The sequence below is a fragment of the Poecilia reticulata genome, linkage group LG21 (genome assembly GCF_000633615.1).
Source record: "Poecilia reticulata strain Guanapo linkage group LG21, Guppy_female_1.0+MT, whole genome shotgun sequence".
Taxonomy (NCBI): Eukaryota; Metazoa; Chordata; class Actinopteri; order Cyprinodontiformes; family Poeciliidae; genus Poecilia; species Poecilia reticulata.
The window spans coordinates 12,708,665-12,733,644 of record NC_024351.1 but is presented as its reverse complement, the minus strand read 5'-3'; the positions used below and the strand labels follow the sequence as shown (position 1 = coordinate 12,733,644).

The 24,980-nt window shown below is 38.0% G+C and overlaps 1 protein-coding gene across 3 annotated transcripts in view; it reads left to right on the top strand.

Annotated features, from left to right (window-relative positions):
• sipa1l1 (signal-induced proliferation-associated 1 like 1) overlaps positions 1-24,980 on the top strand; it is a 70,626-nt gene that overhangs the window by 17,089 nt on the left and 28,557 nt on the right. For 2 of the 3 annotated variants that reach the window (XM_008397400.2, XM_008397398.2), the window contains exons 2-6: positions 5,198-5,257; positions 20,839-20,997; positions 21,149-22,697; positions 23,281-23,503; positions 24,401-24,531. In XM_008397400.2, coding sequence (XP_008395622.1) covers positions 21,279-22,697; positions 23,281-23,503; positions 24,401-24,531 — 1,773 coding nt within the window. In that variant the 5' untranslated portion in view covers positions 5,198-5,257; positions 20,839-20,997; positions 21,149-21,278. The remainder of the gene's footprint in view (positions 1-5,197; positions 5,258-20,838; positions 20,998-21,148; positions 22,698-23,280; positions 23,504-24,400; positions 24,532-24,980) is intronic. The other variant, XM_008397399.2, reaches the window with a different exon arrangement.

The window sequence follows — 24,980 nt, the reverse complement described above, 5'->3', positions numbered from 1 at the left end:
CCAACGCAAGCAAGAGTTGGTCTGGATTTTGTGAACACCAGCAGCAGTTAAAACATGTCTAATCCAAGCTCCACTTTTGAAAAGGTTTAACCAACAAACGGATTTGATACAGTGACTCTCTGCCAGCCCGTGTTCCTGTTTTCCAGAATGTGAGGGAAGAAAACTGCGACTTATGGCTGAGGAATGCGAAGAGCAGACAGCTGAGACTTAGCGGAGATAGGGAGCCGTGCCTAAAACAATGAATTTGGGCCAAAAATGGGCAGAAAGTGAGACGAGGTGGCAGAGGAACAAAGCTGCTCCTGCTGTCTTGAAATGGCTTTGAAAAGGGGATCTGCAGAGATTTTGATGCACCGTGAGTTTTCATATTCACTCCGGTTCCCCCCCTCCAGAAACCTTCACGGGGCTTTCCACTCTACACTCTCTTCCTCCCTCTGTGTAGTGACACCTTCCTCCCTGTTTAGTGAATTGCTTCTGTAATGAGGCTCATTCTTTAAGTATGGGTTATTAGGTTGGTATTTTTATGGGTTATTTAATAAAAGGTGTTGATTTTACACCTTTGTACTGGAACTGTTCTTTTCACAGTCTTGGCATTTGTAAATCATTGACGGCTGAGCTTTGGAGTTCAAGCAGAGGTTGAGTAGGTAACATGGGAATCTCTTGAAAGGTGATAATTACTCTTTTTTTTTTTTTGCTTAAATGTTTCCCATCTAGACAGGAAGTGAGAACCTAATCACACTCATAGCAAGAATTGTGCATGTGTTTTATTAGATATGTAAGAAAAATTCAAGTGTATTTTGGAGGAGCCTGATTCTTTTTGTAAGGTTTCTTTTTTACTAAAAATGTAAAAGCCAGTTGTCTGGAACAGCAATAGTCCATTGTCTGATTCACAGCGGGAATTATTTTTCTTAATGCCAGAATAGGAAGGAGTGTTTCTGTGTGAAAGGCATTGCATATCTTGTCTATTTTCTACTGGGTATGTCTGTATTTAAGAAGCTGATAACCAATAAATATCTCATGCAACCATTGATGCACTTTTTCATTGTGTGCTTAAGAAATCTTTTAAAATGATTGGAAACAAATATTCCCTGCTACCACTTTGTAGAAGGTTTTTCTTACTGAATAAGTGGACGATCCCATGAATATCAGTCGTATCCTGGGAAGAAAACTATTTTAATTCTCTTCTGCTTTTTTGTTCATCCTGCCAGACATCTGGACATTATCTGCTTTATGACCTTTATTATAAGCCAAGGCTGTATATGAATCAAAAAAAAAAAAAAGATGATTTGTGTCGAGCTGCTTCCTAAGTAATTGCACTTAAAAAATAACTTTTAAAAAATGAAGTAAGATGAGCTATCCACGCCAACCGAGCAAATTTGTAAAAAAAAAAAAAACAAAAAAAAAAACCTCAGCAAATTATCAGTTAACTGTGATTTACTAAATGTATTTGGACAGCTGATCTTGGATACCACCTAAATAGAACATGCTTGTCTTTGACATCTTTTAACAAGTAAGCCAATTCTCATGCTTTGGAACATCATTGAACCGCCGGCATGATCTGCAGAAATCAAAAACATGGATAAAACATGGATCCTTCCAAGTGGCTGGCTTACTAAAATTACTCCAACAGATCATTGGCCACAATCCAGGGGTCAGCTAACGGGCAAACATGGCGTCCATCGGAGCCTTCCAAGGTGAAAGTGACTTCTGACCAAAGAAAACATAAATTTCTGCCTGACATGTTGCAAAATGCATCTTTATGATGCCGAAGACTTGGGGAAAATATTAAATATTATACAGACCTACCTCCCTCCCTCCCTCCTCTTAATGGTTCAAATAAAAACAAATGAAGGCTTTAGAGTGGCCTAGTCAAAGTTCCGATTGGTTAGTATGGCTTCTTTTCACTTGATCATCCTTTTAAAACCACCTTTTGGATTGATTAAAGTTATTCAATTTATCTGTAACATTTACAGGCACATATTAAAAAAAATGTAATATAAAAAGTTAAATATTTTTTGTCACTCATTTCAGCAAATGAAACTCATATTTTATATAGAATTGTTGAACTTTTTAAATTATTTGAATTGTAACTGTGACAAAATGCAAAAATAGAAGGGATCTGTAAGGGAAGTGAATACTTTTAATTCGTTTAATTCGTTGAAAAGGCTTTTAGTCACCAAAAGCTGGTGCTAAAGGATYTGGATAAACCTGGACTCAAGATAAGCAGTCTCCATCAGTCCATAAGGTTTTACTCTTCTCTGACGTCTTTCCTGTCTTCCTTTACTTTTTTTTCAGTCTGTCAAACCTTCATCTTTCTTCCAATTTTGTGTTTTTACACTCCTGTCTTTGAAACAGACTCCAAAAGTTTTTTTTTTTTTCCCAGTACAAATTTCATTAATGCAACTTTAAGGATTTCAAATGTTTTTTTTAATGATTTATCCACTTCACGGAATAAATGCAAAAGATTAGATGGTAGCTTTGATCTCCTAATTACAAAGAAGACTGAGATGAGAATTAGGAATTTTATCCTTGAGGTCAAAGGTCAAGAACAGAAAAAACATTTTTTTACTCTTATTTTAGATGCATCAAAACTCCATCTATTTTGAGTCTACAAACTCGTAAGCCAAAAACATACACTTTGATACACTTTTGAGTTTAGTATTGTAATGCATAAGGGCTACGCAAAAAATACTTTCCTCTTATTATGTTAGTTATTTTGAAAAAAATACAATCGACAAGTCACACTACAAATAACAACCTGAACATTTCTTTGAAAAGTATTGTGTAGACTGCACTGGAAATATAGAAACGAAAGGGAAAAAAAATCACATAAACTTATCCATGGAAAAATTGGTAAAATAAAGAACAAATCAATACGATTAGTCACAGATCTTTAAAGTATAGTTGGCTCAGGTTCTGGTTTTCCTCAGACCCGCATGTCTGCTCCAGTTTGAACAGTTTGCTTCCTTTCAGGCAGACATGAAAGGACTATTAGCAAGCCTCATTAGGGCGAATGCCAAACTGCAGAAATGAAACGAGGTCCAAGGTCCAGGTCAGCTGTGTTCACTAATAGCGTGATGAATGCAGAGATAAAGAAGATGACTAGTTTATACTCGGAGCCGGTAAAAAGGACTGCAGAGTTGATGTAGTAAAGTTTGACTGGAATGTTTACAGGATAAGCCGGAACGTATTTCGTGTTTTTTTTTTTTCTTTGTTTGAACATGTTGCAAAGCCCTTCACTGTTTTTTTTAGAATAATATTTTTAAAAAATTCAACACTAACCCTGCTTATTCTTCATGCATCATAAAATAATTGGAAAAGGAAAAGATTGACCTCATGGATTAAGCATGAAAGTTGAGGTGGTGAGGTGCATTCACTGTGTTGTTATATATAAGTAAGTAGAAACTGTTCCTCCTTTGTCTGATCATAAGAGAAAATATATCTGTTATTCTGATCAGGCTTATCGGACAACACTAATTAAATACCACCTCTGCAGAAATCCTTTGCTGGTATCTGAATGAGTCAACAACACATCTGAATGAGCTGCCTTGTGCTGTCTCATTACAAATCGAAGCGTCTCTCTGCATCAGATGCTTTCTAAATCACTGTAAAGTAACAGCAGACATATTCACTGTTTGTAGTTTCATTTTCATAATAAAAGTGATAAGTGCTATTTGAAAATATTCTTTGCCATTTTGTCAATGGTATGTGCGTTCTCAAATGAAAAATCTAAGACAGGATATTTACTACTTAAAGATAGTAGGTTCACTAAATCACCAAGTCATAATTTCTTTATGAAGTTTCTGTTAAGTTACAAGTGAAGTTCTTGTTCAGTATGCAAAACCAAAGCTAAAATGTTGAACACTAATGTGTCTGTAATTGCATATGAGGGTAAAGATAGTTTTGTTTCCAGTAGTTTAGCAGATTCATCATGCTTAAGTGTTGCACATCTTTTTTTATTTCTCAGAAGAGCTTGGAATTAATTATGGACAAATTTTATCGTTTCTGATTAAACGTGAAACATTTTGCATAATTAGATTTTTGAAATTCAAACTCTCAGATATAATCTTTGAATGTAATATTAGGTTGCTCTTATCAATAAGATGTGCTGTGGGATAACACAAAGGTCACATCTTTTATGCGTTTGTCAAACCACAGTGGCGTGAGAATGCTGCAGCTACAGTTTTATCTATCAGACGATTTCTAAACACCATTCGCATTTAAAGTCACGTCAAGTGGACTCACAGCACCACACAGATGGAACTCATGACAAGTTTTTCTTCAGTGTGTAGAGCTGGCAGCTTCTGCAGCCTTGGTCCTCCAGGAAATCCAGCCAGAGTGGAGAGGAAATTAAATATGTGTGCGTCGGTGTGTATGCGTATGCCTGACGGTACGTGCCAGAGGATTGATTTGAGCTGTCGATGCTACACTCTTTATAGCCTTTAACTAACTGTACTGTACCATTTGTTTTAGGATTTCACTTGTCACCCACTTTTCTGACATCCATCTATAAGTGGTGGCAATGGGGATTATGCATGTAGCTACTCTAATGGGTGTATTTCATTAGGCTAAGTCAATTAAAGCTTGTGCTTCATTACAGACATGATGATTTTTAAGGTCTTGTTAGTGTCTGTGATGGTCCTTGAACTGGAATTACTACCATGTTGACAGAGACATTAAAATTAGCACTGTCGTTTTCCCACAGGCTTTCAGAACTCATTATAATAAAGAGGTTGCTGTAACACCTTTAAAAAAAAAACTATCATATTAATTTAAACTGATTGGGAATGAATACCAAATCTCAGATTCTCTCAGAAAGATGACCACAGCTGCTGAGCTTTCACTTTCTGCCTGGTTTCTCATCATATTCTTTTCTGAGATTCTTGAAATTGTACAGATAATTTTATTGCAGTTGACATAGAATTACCAAAACTGGACAGAATCCATTTTTGACCCGATCTTTTAAGTACATGTTCCAAAAATAAATGCACATAGTGGCTGGAATCATGCGTTGGTTTATTTTTTAACTTTGGAAGCTCAAATTGTTTATGTAGTCTTAATACTAGCACATTTTTTGGCATGTCATTCGTTTGAGGTGTTTAGTTTTTAACATTTACTGAGTGAATGACTTATTTGCAGTTACAGAGGTTCAATTTTATTACACATTCTTTGTGTTAAAGTCTGTCTCTTTTTATTTTAGGTTTGCCATCACACTGAGATATTCAGTGTGAATTCCTGGCTGTGGTGATAAACTGAGTTGGTGAGTATTTAACTTGCTTCACTAGAGTTGGTGGGATTCTGACTTTTTGTGCTGATATAATCTAAAGATGGGAATCTATTCTGTTGCACTTTATCTTAAAAAGAGAGAGCTCGACATGAGACAAGTATTCTTAACCTTTTATAATCTGAGTGCTATAAATTCATTTTTTGCATGTCAGTAATGTATTCAGTCGGTTGGATTGAGTTTTACTGCGGTAGATGCAAATCATGGCAACAGGTCACTGAGAGGGTTGTAAACATCATAATGAAGAGAAGAAAGAAATGTACTTTTATTCTGACTGATATCTTTAAAATAATCAGCAATATTATAAATGGCTAATCCAATTCTAAAATATTTTTTAGTCATACTAAACAAGGAATGCATTTTCTCATCCTTCAGTCAGATCAATGGACACAAAAGTTTGTGGTTATAGGTTTTATTGCTTTTTATCTTAAAATCAACATGCAGCAATTTAGACAAAAAAAAATATTGTGATTCCAAATCATTCCAAAACCTTATACAACTATTTTTCTTACATTTTGGCTGAACATATGTCTGACATTAGAAGGATACAAATAGTAATCAAGCTGTAAACTTATAGATGAAAGTGAGATTATTGCTGAGTAGCTCCGTAGGGGGCTAAAAATAATACAAAAAACTAATAGTAATAACTAAATACCAGTGACAATATAGCATGTAAAACAAAAACACAGACTAATCTGCTTTGAAGTGAAACTAGTGAGTAGGCGGCTCTTATCTACGAGTTTGAAACAGCATGTTTTGTTCCAGTAAATTCTTTGCTTCCCTCTCTCCGTATTTCTCTCGCTTCTTTTTCTTTCTCTCTCACCTCCTCCTCCAGCCAGCAATGCTGTTCACCTCCCACACAGACTGACACACACACACACACACAGATACAAAAACTGCTATCTTCGCACATGTATAAGGGGGGATAAGGGAGGAGAAAAAATGAAAAACTCTAAGAAGGGTTAAAGAAAAACACCAGGGAGGAGAAGATGACGATAATGGAAAATGGGAGAATGGCTTATAATTAGACAAGGATGTAACTGGAAGACAGTGGGAACAAATTAGCCGCTAAAGAGGGGTGGACAGAATACGAGGAATTTGTTTTTAAAAAACACTAAAATCATTGGAGCTTTGAAAAGCAAATGTACTAAATATTCTGTAGTTGGCAATCACGTTTTGTCAAATGCAAATTGACATTTTATGTACCTAGCTTTTGATATTACAAAAATATCACATTTAAAAAATTTTTAATCATCTGAAATTAAAAGCAACAGGAAGGACATGGAAGTTTAATAAAATGCTTTTTATTAAATTTATCACCAAAACATTAACAACATTTTTCTTTTCAATACAGATATATACAATATAATATTATAAAAAAAATGGTATTTGCTTTTAAATGGAGACATCTGACTCCACCTATATGCTAGTATGTGCATATTAGGTTTAAAGCTACACATCCACTACGCCAAACTCATCATCTAATCTAGGAACTAAATAGTTAAGAGGAGAGTGAGCGAGCATATGATGAGCCGCCGTAGGTAAACACACAGCTGAACATGTGCGAAGCAGTACCCAGTGTTTGTGTCCACATCTGTTCATGCAGTGAAGGTGTACGGCCTACTAAGCAAATTACTTGAGTCGTGATGGCGTTCTGCACACTCTTGGGGCCCAATGTTCCCACGCAGTCCGGGTCTATCCATTCCCTTTCAACAAAGCAGTCACTTAGCAGGGTTTGATCTTTTCCAGGCAAACATCCCAAGTCAAAGACACAAACAAAAACGAGCGTTGAATTATGAAATGATTAATAGTGGTGTCCAAACTTTGTTTCTTTGTTGGTGTGCCTATGATACTTAGCTGCAGCACATAGTTTACTTTACCTGGTGTTTAAGTTGACTAGTATTAGATGATGATAATTTTTGATCAATTGGGCTGACAATTTAGATAAATTGTTTATCTGAGAGACTAATAAAAAAAAGTATTTTACCAATTTGCATCAACTGTTGCCAGCAATTGTTGGCTTGAAGTAAATGTCAGAGCTGCATAACAGTGTTTTACTTGTACTGCAATGTCTCATGTGACCCACATGCACCGGTGTGGTATTTGATCATTGTGCAGGTCCCCCCTTTTTTTTTTTTTACATCTCTTCAGTGCCCAGTTGAAGTCGAACATATTCCTTGTACACCTGTTGACAGCGCCTTCTTACTTAAAACTGTTTCTCCCTTTCGGGTGGAACGCCTAAACTCATAAAGAAAAGCCCCTATGTGCTCTAATACCCAGACAATTTAAGAAATATGTATAAAATATGTTTTTTAAGGTTGATTTTCAACTGGGATATTGTGACGAATGTGTTTTGGTGACTGAACGTCAGCTAGTAAACAAATTGAGCTTGCTTTGATTGCTTCCATGTTTAGTCTTGATAAGGGACCGATGGGAGGCTCTGTATTGCATTCCACACAGTTCCACCGGTTTATAAATAGTTAGATGTTTTATAAAAGAGTGGAACACGGCTTACTTGATGGAGTGACTACTAACTTACTTTTGCGCATCTATCTCTTTCCCACTTTTGGTCGCAGCATCTCATATCCTCCCACATACTCTCACATTGAGTGAGGAATCAATCCTTCTCACTTCCATTATCTCTCTCCCTCCCTCCGTATCTCCGTCACTCGCTCTGCTACTTAATTCTGGCCATTCTGTACCAATCGAATAGCTGTGTTGTGGGCACAATTGAGTCCCACAGCAATCATACCACGTCCTCATTAGGCTCGATCTAGTGGTTCGCTTTATCCAGCTTCATCCCTTTCTTCCGGTAATTGGGCAAAAACCTTTGCCTACCTGTCAACCGCAGTCCCAGTGCAAATGATGCAATTTATTCGACTGTGTATAGGAGTTGACAGTGGCCTCGGTGTAACCTTGGGTCAGTGCTGTCCGGCAGTTTTCCAGCAAATTAGTTCATCATTGTGAATCGGATCTTACTCAGGACTGTCGCCACCTTTGCCAGCTCGCGGGTAATGACTGTGTTCACCGGAGAGGGGATGCATTTGACAAAAAGGAAATGTTTCATGTTTGAGTTAATTTATTTCTCAAACCTTTTGACAGTACATGCTGACTTGTAATGCTATTTTCCTTTACRAAATAAAACAAATAATAAATATACAGGCATGCTTGTCTGGCACAGTGCATCAAGTGATCTTTAGAATAACCTTTCATGAATATTTTGAACATTATGTGTAATTACGTGCAATCCAGACAGGTTTTTATGTGAATAATAAATTCCATCCCTCTTTGCATTAACTCTGTAAAACAGAAAACAAGATCGGCCTCTATTCCCCCCCATTTTCAGCCTTTAGATGCTTTCTGCTTTTMGGTTTTACTTATGCGTGGGTAAATCACATCTTTATTGCAAAGGCCACAAACTGAAGATGCTCACCTCTATAGAGTTTTAAGAAAAGGCAGAAGCTGTAAATAGAAAAACACAGCGTATAACATTTGTAAAAAAAGAACCTAAAGTTGAAAGCAAAGATAAACACTGAATCAATGCACACRTTTCTCAGTGAAAACAGGATGTGTTAAGAAAACAGAAGAGTAGTGCTAAGATACCTTAACACTTAAGCTGATTATTTTAGTAGTCTTGGAAATTCACATGTACCCAGAGTTGATTCTTTGAGGCTGACTGGCTCACCGGTGCCCTATCCGACTCGTGACTTCCTCAGAGGAAGCAGGAAGTGGCTTAGATGTGTTTCCTGTTGGAATGTGAGACAACTTCCTTGGCAAAAGTACATGCTGGCACACTACACATTATATTTATGGCTTCCTCACTGTGGCTGTTTTAGAGGACAAAAACACTTCATCACTTTTTAAAATGTGTCCTCTTCATTTTKTCTTGGAAACACCAACGTAGTTTAACACCTTTTGCGGGTGATGTGATGATTGGGATTATTTTAATAAGACACCAGAGGGTACTACTCTGACTCCTTCAGCTTTTTGAYTAGCATAAMGTATTGCTTAATGTATTAACATGTACGATTTAATGTGATGGGCCAACACAAGTAGAGTATAATTGGTTAGTTTTCCACTGCGCGTAGTAATTTATCAGAATATGAATATMCTTGGAAAACACTTCACATTCGGTTTAGTGTTGCACAGATACCTTTTATTTATTTTTCTTAAACATGTCAAAAATACCTCCAGGGATTTATAACTGCTGGCATGAAACTTCCCCATATGATTAGATTGACTTCTTGTAATCACCGAAGATCGATTTGTTTGTTTTAATCATTTTACTAGTTAAATACCTTGCTTTGTAATTGTTGAATTAGTTTCCAGTTTCTATGTTTTAGACCCATCCTGTGTTCAATTAAGGCTGCAAGACGCCAATACTCAAACGTCTAACATCAGAACAAAGTCTGTAAATGTTTATTTCATGTTCCACCTTGTGCATTTTGCTGCTGCTTATCTTTGCACAGAAGACTGATCTGCTTTCGCTCTCAATCCTTCTCCCTCTGCTCATACTGCAGCCCTGTTCCAGCTCACTGTTGCCCACGCAGTGCTGCGCCATTTTGGAAATCTGCAGCTCTCTCATAATGGCAATAATCAATGATTTTCTCTCTGCAGTTTATCCAGTTACATTTGCTTTAAGGATTTGGACTAAAAAGCCTCCTAAATTGGCTATTAGAAATAAATAAGAAGTAAAGCATTACCTTAGTATTGTCAGTATAATGGAGCTCAGCATGACAGACATGATGAACTGAGGCAGTTTTTTCTCTTGGAAAACATGCAATTATCTGTATTTCGGTGTGTGTGTCTCTCTCCTGCTCTTGCCTCATTTCTGAGGAGTTATGCAACATTTTGCAGCATATTAGTGAATTTAGTTTTAGATTCTAAAGTGTAAAGTTCTTATATGTCAACATATTTACTTATTAGATTGCTCTATACAATGTGTTTTTTATTTACAACAATTCTGTACATTTATTTTTCAAATTGGCTGTTTACAAATGGAACTAACATTTTTTTGTTTATGGGATCAAAGTGTTTTTCTCCCCAGAATTATTTTCTCTTGTTTATCATACTTTATCACTTCCTCATCCTTTTTTCTGCACATTTAACATCCCTTTTTAAAACAAAAACAAAAAAAACAACCTCCATTCTGTTTGATTCTTTCTCTCTCTGCAGCGCATCAGCCTCCAGCCACCATGTTAATTACACCAGTTCCTTTTCTCTGTTATTCACCACTCTGCTATTTCTGTCACCATGACTGCTGTGCCTGCTTTTGCTACATCGCAGCTATTTGCTTAGGTCTACAGCGCTTGTTGAAATGGGGAGGGGGTGTGCACTTCTGTCCAATTCATAACAAATGGTTGTTTAGCGTCATCTGATTGGCACAGATTAGAGGGTTCTTAGTGGTGGTGCGGAGGCAGCTATCGAAGATGATCAGGTGGCTTCAGTGCTGCTGTCTGAGTAAAACACTCTGCCATTTGTCTGTACTATTTTAATGACACTTTTTGTCATGAATGGCTTGGGAGGAAAAGGGGCAGAGAGGGTCAAAGTTTTTGCATAAAGCCAAGTAACTTAATTTTTAACGAGAATAAAAGTTTTATATTTAATATTCTTGCTCTTAGAAACCATAATTCTTTTTCATAACGTGAGAGTTTCATCATGAATCATCTGTATTTTAGATTTGAATCCTGGGTAATAATACACTCATAAAAAGTTTGAAAAGTTGAAATACCATGTAATTTTCTTGGTGATTTTTAAAATGGTTTGAAACCAAAGTTTCTTCTAAGCTGTGTTGTGAGAGGTGAAGTCACATTCAGCTAAAAAGCGCAAAAACGAGAAGATTTTAATGTTTTTAAGAAACCACAGAATTCCCTTTTTTTCCACAATTTGAATTAAAAAATGTACAAATCAAAACTGTTTTTTGTAGCCTGGCCATTGCCTACGATTCAAATCTTGCTTTGCGTCTCGGTATTGACTTTCTCCCATTGACTTGGATTTCCCTGGAAGAATTTGAAGAAGACCAATCATCGAACAGAAGGAGAAATTGTGAATGATGACGTCAGTTTTCTGCACTGTTTGAGTTGTAGTTTTAGCATTGGCAAATGATGGACGTTTTTTTATTGTTTTAAACAACTGCAACAAATTGGCACCAGAACCTCTGTTGGTCTGTTTAGGAGTCTTTTTAGTTGATGAAATAGATTTGAAACCAGTTCAGAAGTCTCTAAAGTAACTAGTAGAAAAAAATTACATGTTTTGATGGAATGTTTTTAGTGGTAGGTTGAAGAAACTCTTTATTTACGTTATTTATTGATTTCAATAAATATGCAGGGGAAAAAAAGCTGAATTGTAATTATTAGACATCTAGCCAATGTTTTAATAGTTTCTTTGTTTGAACCATTCTGCTTACTGTGTGGTTAAGGTGTGAAATGTGCATATATTTATATATATATATATATATATATATATATATATATCATTAGTTTAGAATATATCTTAGATTACATCAGCAGACCTAGACAAATTAAAACTGAAATCGTAGATTTTTCATTGGGGATCTGCGTTGGTTGTGACTAAAAACTTAAGATCATGTAACACCCGATAAGTACAGGCTCACACATTGTTATGTTGGAGGAGGCATTCTGTTGCCCACAATGAGACCAAAGCGGATTGTGACTCAGTTTACTAATTGCTATATAGCTGAGCCGTACTGTAAATTACCTTTGTGGAAAATAAGAGTATAAAAATCCCTAATGCAACCAGAAATCATATTGAAAAGACTGTATATGACTGAAAAAATACCTTTATAAACAGATAAATGGTTTAACATCAGAAGCAAATGCAAAAATAGCTCACTGTTAACTAGAGAATAAGAGGTCTAATCAACATATCATCATAAAATACTTCATGCTGTGATCATTCACTGAACTCGGCTCAAATATTTGGCTATTTTTGTTGTTTTTGTAAGTTATTAGGGACATCGTCACTTTCACAACACAGAAACTAGAAGGCAGCAATAATTACGAGGTGACAAAGTTACATCACTGGTTTTGGCACATAAAATACAAACCTGCAGGGGACAATCAATGTACCTATCGTCCAACCATGATTTCCTCTCCCTTCCCAAAATTCCTCTGCTTACATAAATAATTGATCAGCTTGTCATAGAGGCAATTGGCTGTATAGATCTGATTCATTATTACTCATGTAGCCTAGATTCCTCTGTCTGAACAATCTGATGCTTGGAGCACAAATGTTTAGCGTTTTAAGTTTGTACAGATATCAGTAACATGAACTGAGGGGCCCACATAAAACAGACCAACATAGTTGTATTCAGTTGGGCTCATAGTATGTTGCTTCCTGTAGTTCTAAAACTCCCAGTTACACTTTAAAATTCACAGTTATTTTCTTATCCTCAGTTTTCTTAGTTTATATCATTAACTAAACTGCAGATAGATTAAAAGATGATGTGTAGCTGTCTGCCTATCCCAGCAAATTTAACACAGATGACCTGTGGTTTTAGCTTTATCCATCTACATGACAAACCTCAGTTTACACTGCTTCACTTTGGTAATATTTTAGTCTAAAATATTCAACGAACACTCCAATCAGTTATTCACGGTATGCATATTGGGTAGTGATATTGCCGTAAGAGACATAATGCAGCTTTGGTGTGATCCGTTCAGCCTTGGTCTTCTGAAGTTGGTACGAAAATTGATATTCACTTCATTTGTCACACATTTTTCTTTTAACAACTTGTTTGGGTGTAAATAAACTGATTGTGTACATCAGTGCATAATGACAACAAAAAAAAAAAAACCAAAACTTTTTTATTCAGACAAGAAATCCAGACACCTTCAAATAAAGGAGCACCATTTTTTAATACCTCTAAAACTAACATGTATATGTCAATATTTATAAAATAAAAGGAACGGGTCTTGATGCACCACAAGCAACAATAAAAGCAATTCAATTGTAAACTGGGTTTTGAAAAATGACTCACAAATGGAAATGAGATGTTGCATATTTGTGAGTCAGAGCTTCAAAAACATCTGTTGGCTAATGAGACAGTTAAAAGCTGCTGCTGAAATGGAGGTGTGATGCAAAGTGGACATATGGACTGATGGCTCTAGTGCAAAGCACATCCTGCCCCTAACCACTACAAGCTGCTGTTTAAAATATGCAAAGAGAAAGCCTGATGCAATGATGATAAATGTTTTATAACTTATGTGAAGCAGCTTTGTGAGTTTAAATTTACTACCTTTTGAAGACGCTGCTTGGACCTGCATACACAGGTGCACAAACACATCTCCTCACTTAAACCTTTGCTTTATTCCTCCTTCCACTGCTTCCGTAGATTTTGTATTAGCAGAAAAGTAATATAGAAAACAATATCCACAATTTCACATTTGAAGGAAAAAGACAGCAGCCACATTCAGAGCTCCCCCCTCACATCTCACCGAGGCATAATGTGGACGCCACCTCACTGTCAAAGTCTGCAGGGGGAAGAAAAGAAAAACGCAAGTCATGTTTTTCTTTGCACACAATTAGAATTTCTCGGTGGAAGTCTTTGAGCTGAAGCCACAAATCGTTTTCAAAGAGAATTAGATTTGAGCTTTTCTTTTATTAATTTTATTAAAATTTTATTCTTTGTTGTTTTTTTCTTCTCTCTACTTGTTCTCCCCCATTGTGTCTTTGCTTCTTTACGCTCTCAGATGAAAAGTTGTCTGTCTTTTAAATGAGTTTAAATTTAGAAACACAAGAACAGAGCTATTACATTTAAGCACAAACTTTTCCCTTCAACATTTTGCTCATAATACAATATATAACTGTTTGTAATATGTATTTGAATCTATATTTTTGAAAACACTAAGGCATTGTTTTTGTGTCGTAATTTATTCCAAGTTAAAATCAGAGGAAAACTTTACAACTGTTCCACATTATTACTTAAATGGTCATGTTCTCAATGATGGTGTCTCGATTGGCTAAAAATCTTATTTTTATTGCAAAAGTATATTTTACTATTGAGAAAAATGTTGCTGTGATCCAACAGTGACCTTTAGAGATRATGAGAAAATCATAATTTGTCACATTTACAGTTAATAGGGGAAAGTTTAGGCAAATATCTAGTGGGTTTTTGCACACCATCGCATTTATACAGCAGAAATTGAGAGGGATGATGTGTGGTACTGGTTTGTTTTTAATATAAGACTTTTTTTCCCCACTCAGATTTAATTTACCCAAATTAGCAGTTGCTTTAAAATATCCATTTTGATCATTTCCTTCAATGAATGTGGGGCTTTTGTAACCATTTCCATTCTGTTTCACCATTAAGGGGATTTCTGATGTCTCTCTCCCGAGTATGATTTGATAACACTTAAAGATGATTGCTTAATGAAATGCCTTTTATTTGTTGCATGTGGTTGGCATGGGGAAGCAAAGTTAGAAGAGGGGGAAAAGTTTATCTCCCTTAGATTTTGTGTAACAAAAAAGAATAAACACAATGTGTGTGTTCATATTTTGTTGAAAGGGCTGGTATGTACTTTTATATTACTAAACTAAGTTTGAAAGTGACTCAAATATTTGATGCTTCCTCTTCCACACTGACTCATACTTTAAACCAACTGAAACCTGAGATCCACTAATGTTGCAGAGTCTGGGAAGGATGACTTGGTGAGAAGCAGTAATGAGATGCAACATTTCTCATCAACTTTGTCCCTTGTGTTATTGCTGTGAGACACAGAGAGAGAGAGAGAGGCATTCACTAACTGTCTGAGGCATATCCTGGATTGTCCTTGTTTTGTTTTTCTAAGTGCACTGTGGGTTTAACACCTTTGTGTAAAAAGTCTTCTTTGTGTAAAAAGTCTTGCCTCTACAGTTGGAATCAGACACATTTTGACAGTAGTTCTTCCTGTTTCCTCAAAGAGTTGGTTGCTTGGCAAGGTCAGGAAATATTTTTTTTTATGAAATTGGGAAAGCCATTGAGACATAACGTAACATGTTTTGTCAGCATTGATACAAACATGATGCGACTTGACTTGACTCACCGGTCCGTGTGGTAATGTCTGAGTGGAGAAACAGGTGGATAATTGTCAGAGGTTTAGCAACAAAAACAAACACCATCAATTTTCAGTTTTAGTTTTAAACTTATCTTTTCTTTTGATTCTGAGGCCTCTAGTCCTGTCATTTTATGCTTTATGTGATTGGAAGGTGGAGATCTTTGTTAAGTACAGGTTATGGAGAACCATCCATTTTGAGCACAATACAGACTGATTAAGACACAAAGACTTTGTTTTGGTGTCTGCTGTCTGGAAATCTAAAGAGAATACCTTGCGGTAATAGATAATACCAGGGCTTCAGCCCTGAGTTTCTCAAGTCTGTGTATATTTGTATATGCGAGTGTGTATGTCTATGTATGCATTCTCATCACCTTGTGCTCTATTTTATGCCTTTCTTTTCAAAAGCGTTTGTGACCGGTCCTTTTCAGCTCTCGACTGCAACCTCCGTCAGTCAGTCTGTAATTTTCAGGTGTGCATGACTCACTGTGCACTGGAGCAGATTTATAGTCACACAGTGGTGGGCACTGGCACACCTGTTCTTCTCGACAGCAAACCTTACAGCAAGCATGATTAAAAAGAATCATTTGCCAATATGTGACTTTAATTTGAATCACAATGTTCACAGTAAAGAGACAACTTTGATTGCTGGTTCAGGGGTGAAGGTTTCCATGAATACCAGATGGTATTGTTTAATAGAATTGGGTTATGCAAAACTGAATCTTGTCAGAGGGGTTAACGGGGTTGGAAAATTGAAGAAATAATTTAATACATTAAAGCTTTTAGGATTTATTATTGGTGACATTGTCACCACTGCTAAAAGTAGAGCCAAGTTTTTGTTAAGCATTTCAGTATTAGTGGAACTATTGATTATTATTGGTGTTGTATGGTTAGTGCAGCTAACATTTGTTAGCGGTGCCCACCACTGTGTGGAAATATAGAAAATCTAATCATCTTTGTTTTCAAACTATTTTTGTTTTCTTTTGCTTTGTTTCTTTCAGACATTATTTATGAGATCATGGCTGACCATTCATTCATTTAATTACAATAACTGTCCCAATGAAACGCTCTGTCTCTGTGAAAGCACAAAAGTGTCGTCTACCAGGAAGTTGTGGCTTCATGCGACCCTTTGGTAAACGTATGATATTTATACATTAAAAATATTGCATATAAAACTAATGATGGTTAGCGGTTGTCGTTTACTTGGGTGGTCATATATTGCACCTTGCCAGTTGTTCCTTCTGCTCTTCCTGTATCTAATATACCACAGTGCTATGTTTGAACTATTTATTGTTTGGTCAGCCTTGTAGTTACGAGGATATTGGGCATATTTAATGGTGTTTTTCCATTTAAAATGGCAACAAAATGTGTATATAGGCTCCAACATCATGTCGTATGGTAATTGTTCTATGGTTTGTTTCCCCTCTTTATACCTTTTTATTTAATGTATCACAGTGGAACTGTTTTTGTCATCTGCAAATGCTCTCTTGGGTGTCACTGCAACACTTCTAATGTGCTGCAGCCTGTTTTTCTTACTCTCTTATGCCCCATTATCTGAGAGAAGCATGGACATTATTGTGTTGACATTTTACAGTGACAGACATCCACGATAGCAGTTAGCTGCATTGAGCATCGATGCTGCATATTTACCTCATACATCGACCTTATTTAGGCATTGCTAAAGGTTACAGAGTGTCTGTCAGTGTAATTGGTCCTCAGTGGCTGCAGAAAGGGAAGCAATGCCTGGCTCGTTTGTTTCAATTCCCAAGTCTCCTTGCCTTACATATAGTATACTCTACTCCCCACCCACTTTGTTCTTTAACTCTTATTTTTGCCTTGTTTCCTCTTTCTCTCCAGCTCTCATTAGAAGTACTAGCCAATCATCAGTGGGGGTAAAACGGAGAGAATGCTCTGCAGGTGTTATTTGAGTTTTAGTTCAGACACATCATTGGCTCTTATTAGATTTTAGCACTGAGCTGCTTCTTGTCTTCTAATTCTGTGCTTTTATTGAGTGTTGTGTGGGAAAAGTTTTTTTTTTTCTTTCTTCCCTCCAATCCATATTAGACTTGTGCCAGGATAAACCTATTGGGTGTTTTTTTTGTCCGTTTACTTTAACACCACCAATAATCAGTATCAAAAGACCAAAATTGAAAGTTGTGTTGAAAATTGCAGCTATGTCTTTCTGGGTGCTCTGGTTTCCACCCCTGAAACATTCTCTGTTAGCTAAATTGGAACCTCTAAATTGCCCTTAGGGAGATATTTAAAATGAGTGTGCGTTGTCCATTGCCCTGTGATGGGCAGGTGACATGTCCAGGATGTGCTCCAGTGAAATGGATGGATCAAAAATAAACAGCAGGATGCAACACTGAGCATGAGGTGTTCCATTGTTAATACAGCTCTAACAATATTATCTCAGATGCATGATTTTAGGAGGGGGAAAAATTGACCTCACTTGGTAAAAGAGTAGTAATCAGTATCAAACTGAGTGGTATTAACCTCATGTAGGCTCTCTGCATGAGTTTTTGGATTACTGTGGTTTAGCTAGCAACTTGTAGTAAGAATTTTGAGACTGCACGAGAAACCAGGACTCATTACTGCATACTTGATGGAGCCTCTGCATCCCAGTTTTGTCTTTAATGACATAAACTTTCTTTTATCTTCACATCACAAAACAAATTATCTTGTATTCAGTTGCACAATAGCAATTGCTTAAGAGCTATATTATTGTTTATTGCTTTTCCAAGCTTGGAGTAGCATGCATTTTTTTCATGTTTTTCTTATTGAAAGTGCAACTCTACCACATTTGTGGCAAATATATGTTTCCCCAGCTTGGACCAAGGTCATCTATTCATGCAGTTGTTCTTTTCATAACGTGCTAACGTTGCTATAACTGCTGTAATTGTCGCATGAAGCCACAAGCTTTTCAAGCTTCAATGGAAATAATTTTCTTACCACCAAAGATAGTCGTTTACTTTTAGATACAGTAAAAAACTTACCAGAGTAGAAAAGCGTAATTATCTAGAAAAAGGCATAAGACCTTCTTTTTAGGATAAGAAAAATGTCTGGCTATAAGTGGCTCTACAAATAGAGATGACTAATTCCAGCATGCCACCTTCTGTGCAAATGCAAATGTTTTGCATTTGAATTTGTCATAGTTACACTTCACTGTTTAAAGCTAGACTGGCTTACAGGTTACAAAAGAGTAAAGGAGACATTGTAAAATAATGAGCAGTGGGTTTCAAAGCTGCAGAGCAATGTGAAAGCTCTTCATTGATTGGATTGCTCACCCTTAGTGAAAAAAAAAAAAAGTAAAGAAAAAAAGAGTTGTCTAAAGTTGGATTCAGGCTTGGTACCCAAAGTCTTCAGCACAATGCTAAAGTAATTTCAATTTTGATTTAATGTTTCTAAATTTTTGTGATTGTCATTTTTAGTTCAGTCTCTCCCTTTCATGGTTTTAGACCATGGGTGCCCAACTCCGGTCCTTGATAGCTACTAAAAGTTGATCACAGCTCTTGAGGACTGGACGTGGGCACCAGTGCACTGACTGGACATTACATCTGTTCAGATGCACCACAAATTATATATTTAAGTTCAGACTTTTCTTAAATAGCATATTACATTGCCATAGGAATTAAAACCATGTCATTTGCACCATGGGAATTGCTGGATTAAAATCACTGAACAGTGAACCTCCTGTATTCGCAGAGGTTAGGGGACAGACTTTGGACACTCTTGCCCTTCACTATATAATCATACCTTTACCACCTTAAGTAGCTTAGTTGCACTCATTTACTGCTGTTTGTGGAAAGTCTTGCTCTATGGTTATCTGAATAAATCTGAAACATGTATGGACATGCCGTTGAAAATAAAGTTCACTTTTAAATATGTAATTTCTTCATCCTTCCTCAGAGTTGGTTTTTAAATCTCACTGATGCAGATTGGGTAACTTTGAGATTTTCACAAACTTCTACACCAAAGCAGGGTTTCCCCACTGTATTATAAGCCTGGCGGGCCACCAGGCATTACTTGCGCCCCACCAGGCTAAGCATTGCTTCTTTATTTAGGTTTATTAATGTTTGCCTTTTTTTAACAYGTTGTAGTTGGCGTTTAGGTATTGTTAATGTCTTCCAATAATGCATAGTTACCTAGTGATATTTTCAAATTTCCTGTCAACTTTAAAATGTTTTATTTAATCTAAAAATCATAGTGGGCCATTGGATGACTGCCCTAGCACCCCTCCCAGCGGGGTTAGCAAGTTTTCTAGAGGAAACCCTGCCAAAGAGTTTAAAAGATTAAATTAACATTTTAAATTGAATTAAAAGGTTTAGTTTTTTACTTTAAAGTTGTCCAACCATTGGTCAGGGTACAAAACACTGAATCTTTGCTTCTCTAACATCAACTTGAGTTCTCAGAATGTTTGACCAGACCTGCTGTTGGTTTATTTAACTTCACACTTTGTCAGATAACTTTAGACGGTTATCTCCTCATTTTATGTTGATGTAACTGTAGTCTTACCAGTCCTGCCAAACAGCATTCCATCCATCCGCTCAATCCTGTTCAGAGTTGATGGAGGGTGGATTGGTCTGGAGCATAACCCAGCAGTTACTGGGTGAGATGGAGATGTGGGGAGCAGATCTCTTAGCAGGTTCCAGGCAAGTTGTCATGGGAAAATATCCTAGAGAATCTAAAGTAAGCTGATTTTAATGGTTTAGTTAACGTTAAGAACACCAGAAACCTGATCATGTGTGAAATACTTTATATTTGTATTTGGGAAACATGTGAAGATTAATGGTACATTTTGTACCCAACTGAAAGCATGGGGCATTTTTTCTAGAGTAATAGTAATACATTAGTTATACCACAAATAAATGCCATCAAATATGAACTTGATGAGTTTTCTACTAAGGGAAGAAGTCAGTATCTCATCGCCTTTTCTCTTTCACACTCACACACGCAACAGTGAAAAACATGGTCTCTGCAAGACCGCTCATCTCCATGGTGACTCAAAAGATTGTTCTGGAATAGAGAGGTGTTGTAACATTACGGACAGTTGGAAAAGCGGACAGTCTGGCACCCTGAAGCTGCACCAATGTCTGCGGGAGGAAAAACATGTCACATTGTTTTGACTTGCTTAACGAGCTGCACACTGTTTTGCCGTGTCCATGAGCATTTTCTGTCTTTCATTCCGCTCCTATGGCTTTCCAAATGTTCTAATTGTTTACGGTTCGATTTTGACAGTGTGTAAAGCGGGGAAAGAATGTTGAAATTTGGTGAAATTAATAAAACCTACATGCATCTTTTAAACATGTTTAGGATTTTTTTCCTCAATAATCTTCTCAAAATACTGAACTTTTGCTATTAAACCACTTTTTTTGTAACCAGCCTGATTCCATTATACTATTTTTTTCATATTTAAAGATGTTTGAGGTTTTTGAGTTATATAATGTAATTTTGAAGTATGTGATAGTGATAATAACTTAAATTTTCTGTTTTCTTTGTGCACAGGCTGTCGGCACCACTGTTCTGAGTCGTTACGTTCCAGTGTTTCCGTTGAGACGACCCGACTTCTCCTCTCACATGAATTCAGAGCAGATGGCTTTTTAAAGACTGCAGCTGTAAAATACTGTCCACACATTAGTTTCTTCATACTGGAGGTTTTTTAAGGTAAAATAACCTGATCTTCTTGGAGTAAAACAACAAACAAATCTTTCACCTTTTGAAATTTGAACCTTATGAAGCCTTTGTTGTTTTTATAAAAATTACAAAGTTTATACACTGATTTGTTTGTTTTTTATCTGTTTTTCTCTTTCTTCAGAACCAGATGTGAATCTCCCTCTGCTCTTCACTCAGTGGGCATTATGTTGACCCAAATCTAACCCCCATTAACACCCATCTTGACCTTTCCCTCCCACCTCCTCTCCCCACATCCTTCCCCATTCTTCGTCATGACTAGTCTGAAGCGCTCTCAGACGGAGCGGTCGGTCGGGGGCTCTGTGCCGGCGACTGATGAGTTCTACACTCGCCGCCTCCGACTGCCCAATGGAGGAGCACCGCCACCTCGAAGCGAGAGTGCACACATCTCCTCCGCATCAACCACTGGCACAAACCCCGGTGTCCCCAAGATGGGGGTTAGAGCTCGTGTGGCCGACTGGCCCCCAAGGAAAGATGGCGGTGGAGGCGGTGTTTGGCATATCACGGTGGAAACGGACTCGCCTAGCTCTACGAACACCACCAGCTCCTCAGGATCAGGAAGTGGAGACAGAGAAAGGATTCTGGGCGGAGGAGGAGGTGGCGGAGGTGGAGGTGGAGGATCGAGCGGGAGTGGTAGTGGAGAAAGAGGAGGAGGGAATGTGTCAGCTGTCACAGCCCACAGCAATCTGTCAGCGAAGTTAGGACACCTGATAAGCCCACAAGACTCATCGATGCTGCGCAACATCCAGAATACACTAAAGAACAAGATGCATAGCAAAGGAAAGGACAATCGCTTTCTGTCGCCTGATGGTTACCTGGGTTCTCCTCGGAAAGGGATGAGACGGATCCGCCAGCGCAGTAACAGTGATATAACCATCAGTGAGCTGGATGGAGAGGGCAATGAGGGCTGGTCCTTCTCTGGATGGACGCCCATGCACCGTGAATACGGCAGCACTTCTTCAATAGACAAACATGGCGTGTCGGGAGAGAGCTTCTTTGACATGCTGAAGGGATACCAGTCCTCCGAGGCCCCTGATCAAAGAAGCCCAGCTCCAGAAAGACTGTCAGAACTACTTACTGTGGCCCCCATAAAGCAGGCCGCCCTGGATCTGCCCGATGGTCCAGCTCGCGGCAGTCCTGCCAGCCGACTGAAAGAGCGCGAGAAACACTTGAAGAGACGGTCGAAGTCGGAGACGGGTGGAGAGTCCATCTTCCGGAAGCTACGCAGCGTAAAGGTGGAGGGCGACACATCAAGGGCCGGCTCAGATGCTGAAGATGGCGGGAAAGGGGATGAAAGTGGCCCACCTCCTAAGCCATGGGTGTGCCAAAAAGGCTTTGCCCATTTTGACATCCAGTCTCTACTGTTTGACCTCAATGAGGCGATCCAAAACCGCCAATGTGGCTCCAAACGCAAGAACACCACAACCGGTGCCTCAGCCGCTGCTGCCGCTTCAGCTTCTGCCACTTCCTCTCTTTCCTCCAATCAGAGTGGAACCTATGGCTCCCCTTGTGGCTCACAGGAGGAGCTGAGCAAGGAGGGGAGTGGAGGACATGGTACCAACCCTGCATTGGACCCTGGGGATGATAAGAGCAATGAGTTGGTCCTCAGTTGCCCTTGTTTCAGGAATGAGATTGGTGGAGAGGGGGAGAGGAACATTTCTCCTGCTAAACAGGTATGTTGAGTTCAGAAAACGTCTGTATAAATAAGATTCACATTTATATTTGTTGATTGGGTCAGTCTGTAAAAATATGTTGAGCTCCTCTGCCTTTTCCCAGTGCTAACTGGCACCAACCCAGTCAGAGCCAGGAGGAGGGTTTTAGGTGCTGTCAATCAATCCCTTGGTCTCTGCTATGCTACAGCTTCTTCCTGATAGCAGAGGTGTCGTGAATACTCAGGCTGGTTAGCACAGCGATTAAAATATGAATAACATTGATATTTCCTGGGACTGTAAGTTGCTTCTTCACCATTAGCACATTGAGCAGCACGTACACGAGCTGGACCGGCAGCTATAAGACCTTCCTCCTGACTCTGATTGGTTGTTTTTGACTGGGAGCTCTACATTTCTTCTGACAGTAATAGTAGCACTGAGAGAAGGAAGAGGAGCCTGAGCTTTTCACAGATTATATGTCTCGTATTACACTGTCACGACATAGTGACAGTTTTAACAAATATGTAAAGCACATATATTTGATAAAAATGACGTCCTGCAACTTTAGGATCACTTGCTTCACTTTTCTTTGTAATCGGTCTTCCAGCAGGGCAGCATTGGTAGCGGCGGGAGCTCCAGCAGTTCCTCTGGCAGTACAGAGGAAGGACCGCTGGATGCCACTCTCACAACCCATTTCACCAATGCTGGAGTCGCCGTGTTGGAGGCTGCTAAAGATGGGCCAAGTCAACATGCTGACAGGTCCAAGAGATACATTGTGGAACATGTTGACCTCGGTGCCTATTACTACAGAAAGTACTTCTATCTTAGAGGTAAGAGCCTATCATTGGATTAAACGTCTTATTAATATTTGTCTTTTAATGATGCATTTTAAAGCTTTTTTACTTCTTGCAGCCATAAACAATGTCATGGCTTATTCTTGTACAATATTTAACTGTTTTCTGATCAAAAGTGGTGGAAATGTGTTTAAAATGTCACTTAACAGGCTTTTCAGAATAGTCAAAAAAGTTGTGATCAGGTTTAAGTAAGGGCTGGGTGATTTTAAATAAATGGTGACGAGGAAGAAATGTGATTAATTTATGTCTGTTTAGTTGTTACGATGCAATTTGGCAGCTAATCTGACAAAAGGATCAGAAAACTTTATCTAAAGTTCAGTAATTTGGGCATAAAATTGCTCACCTTGTTAAACAGCTTTTATTGTGATCTCTGCTATTTTTCAATCCTTAAATAAATTCAAATTTAAATGTTGATCTTGGGGTGCTGAAGCACAACCCGTGCTTGGTTTCCTACTGTCTGCACTTAATTTGACAAAACTTGAACAAACTTTGACGAAATTAGATTTTTCCAACAGATCAACGAAAGGCCAAAATGTTTTAGAATGGATGAAGCATTAAACCACAACTTTGTTGGTTCTTAAAATTAAGAATATGCAAAGTTGAAAACATTCATGTCCATGATAACTGTATATAAACTTATTCGCGCCACTCTTTGAAAATCTTTTTTTATTGTATTTTCTTTGGGAAATATCCCTTTACAGGCCAATGTTTTGAAAGTAGTATATTTAACATGCAACTGTAACCTTGCTGCTGTTTTAATTCTGTTATCTTTATTGTTCTCTTAATTTCTTTAGATTTCAGCCTTTTTTTTCTTGTGATCCATTCATTACCACACCTATCACAAATAGCATTATTCTCAATCTAAAACCTTAGAGCACTGGAACTACCTGGGGGTGGATGAGAACTTGGGGCCGGTGGCAGTGAGTCTGAGGAGGGAGAAGCTGGAGGAGCACAAGGAGCATGGCCAGCAGTATAATTACAGGGTCATCTTCAGAACGAGCGAGGTAAGACGACATCAAAATAAAAACTACTCCTCCTGTGTGCTGGATGTATAGTGTGTGTTCATTGCTCATTATGCTGAAGTGTGTTTCCATTTGAGCTTTCCATTCATCTAGATTTACCGTATTAATAGCTATGAATGTTCATGCTTTTAAATGTGTCAATACTTGGTACACTCTGTTCTGAGTGATGCTACAGAGAAGCTATTATGAGTTCAGTTTGTGTGGGAGTTAACACACAGGATCTTCACCCAGCAGGGGTTCGATGTAAAAGCTGCAGCTCACGGTTGTCAGCTCAAGATTCCTCCGCCTCTGCTGAGACAACACCTCAAATCCGTGCATGTTTGATCTGACTTTTTTCTAATGTTTTCCTCCAGTTGAGTCTTTGTGTTCCCAATCAGCCATTTGCAGTGAGAGTCTCTTCTAAAATTCTCTAGTTTGTGCACACTAGTGCT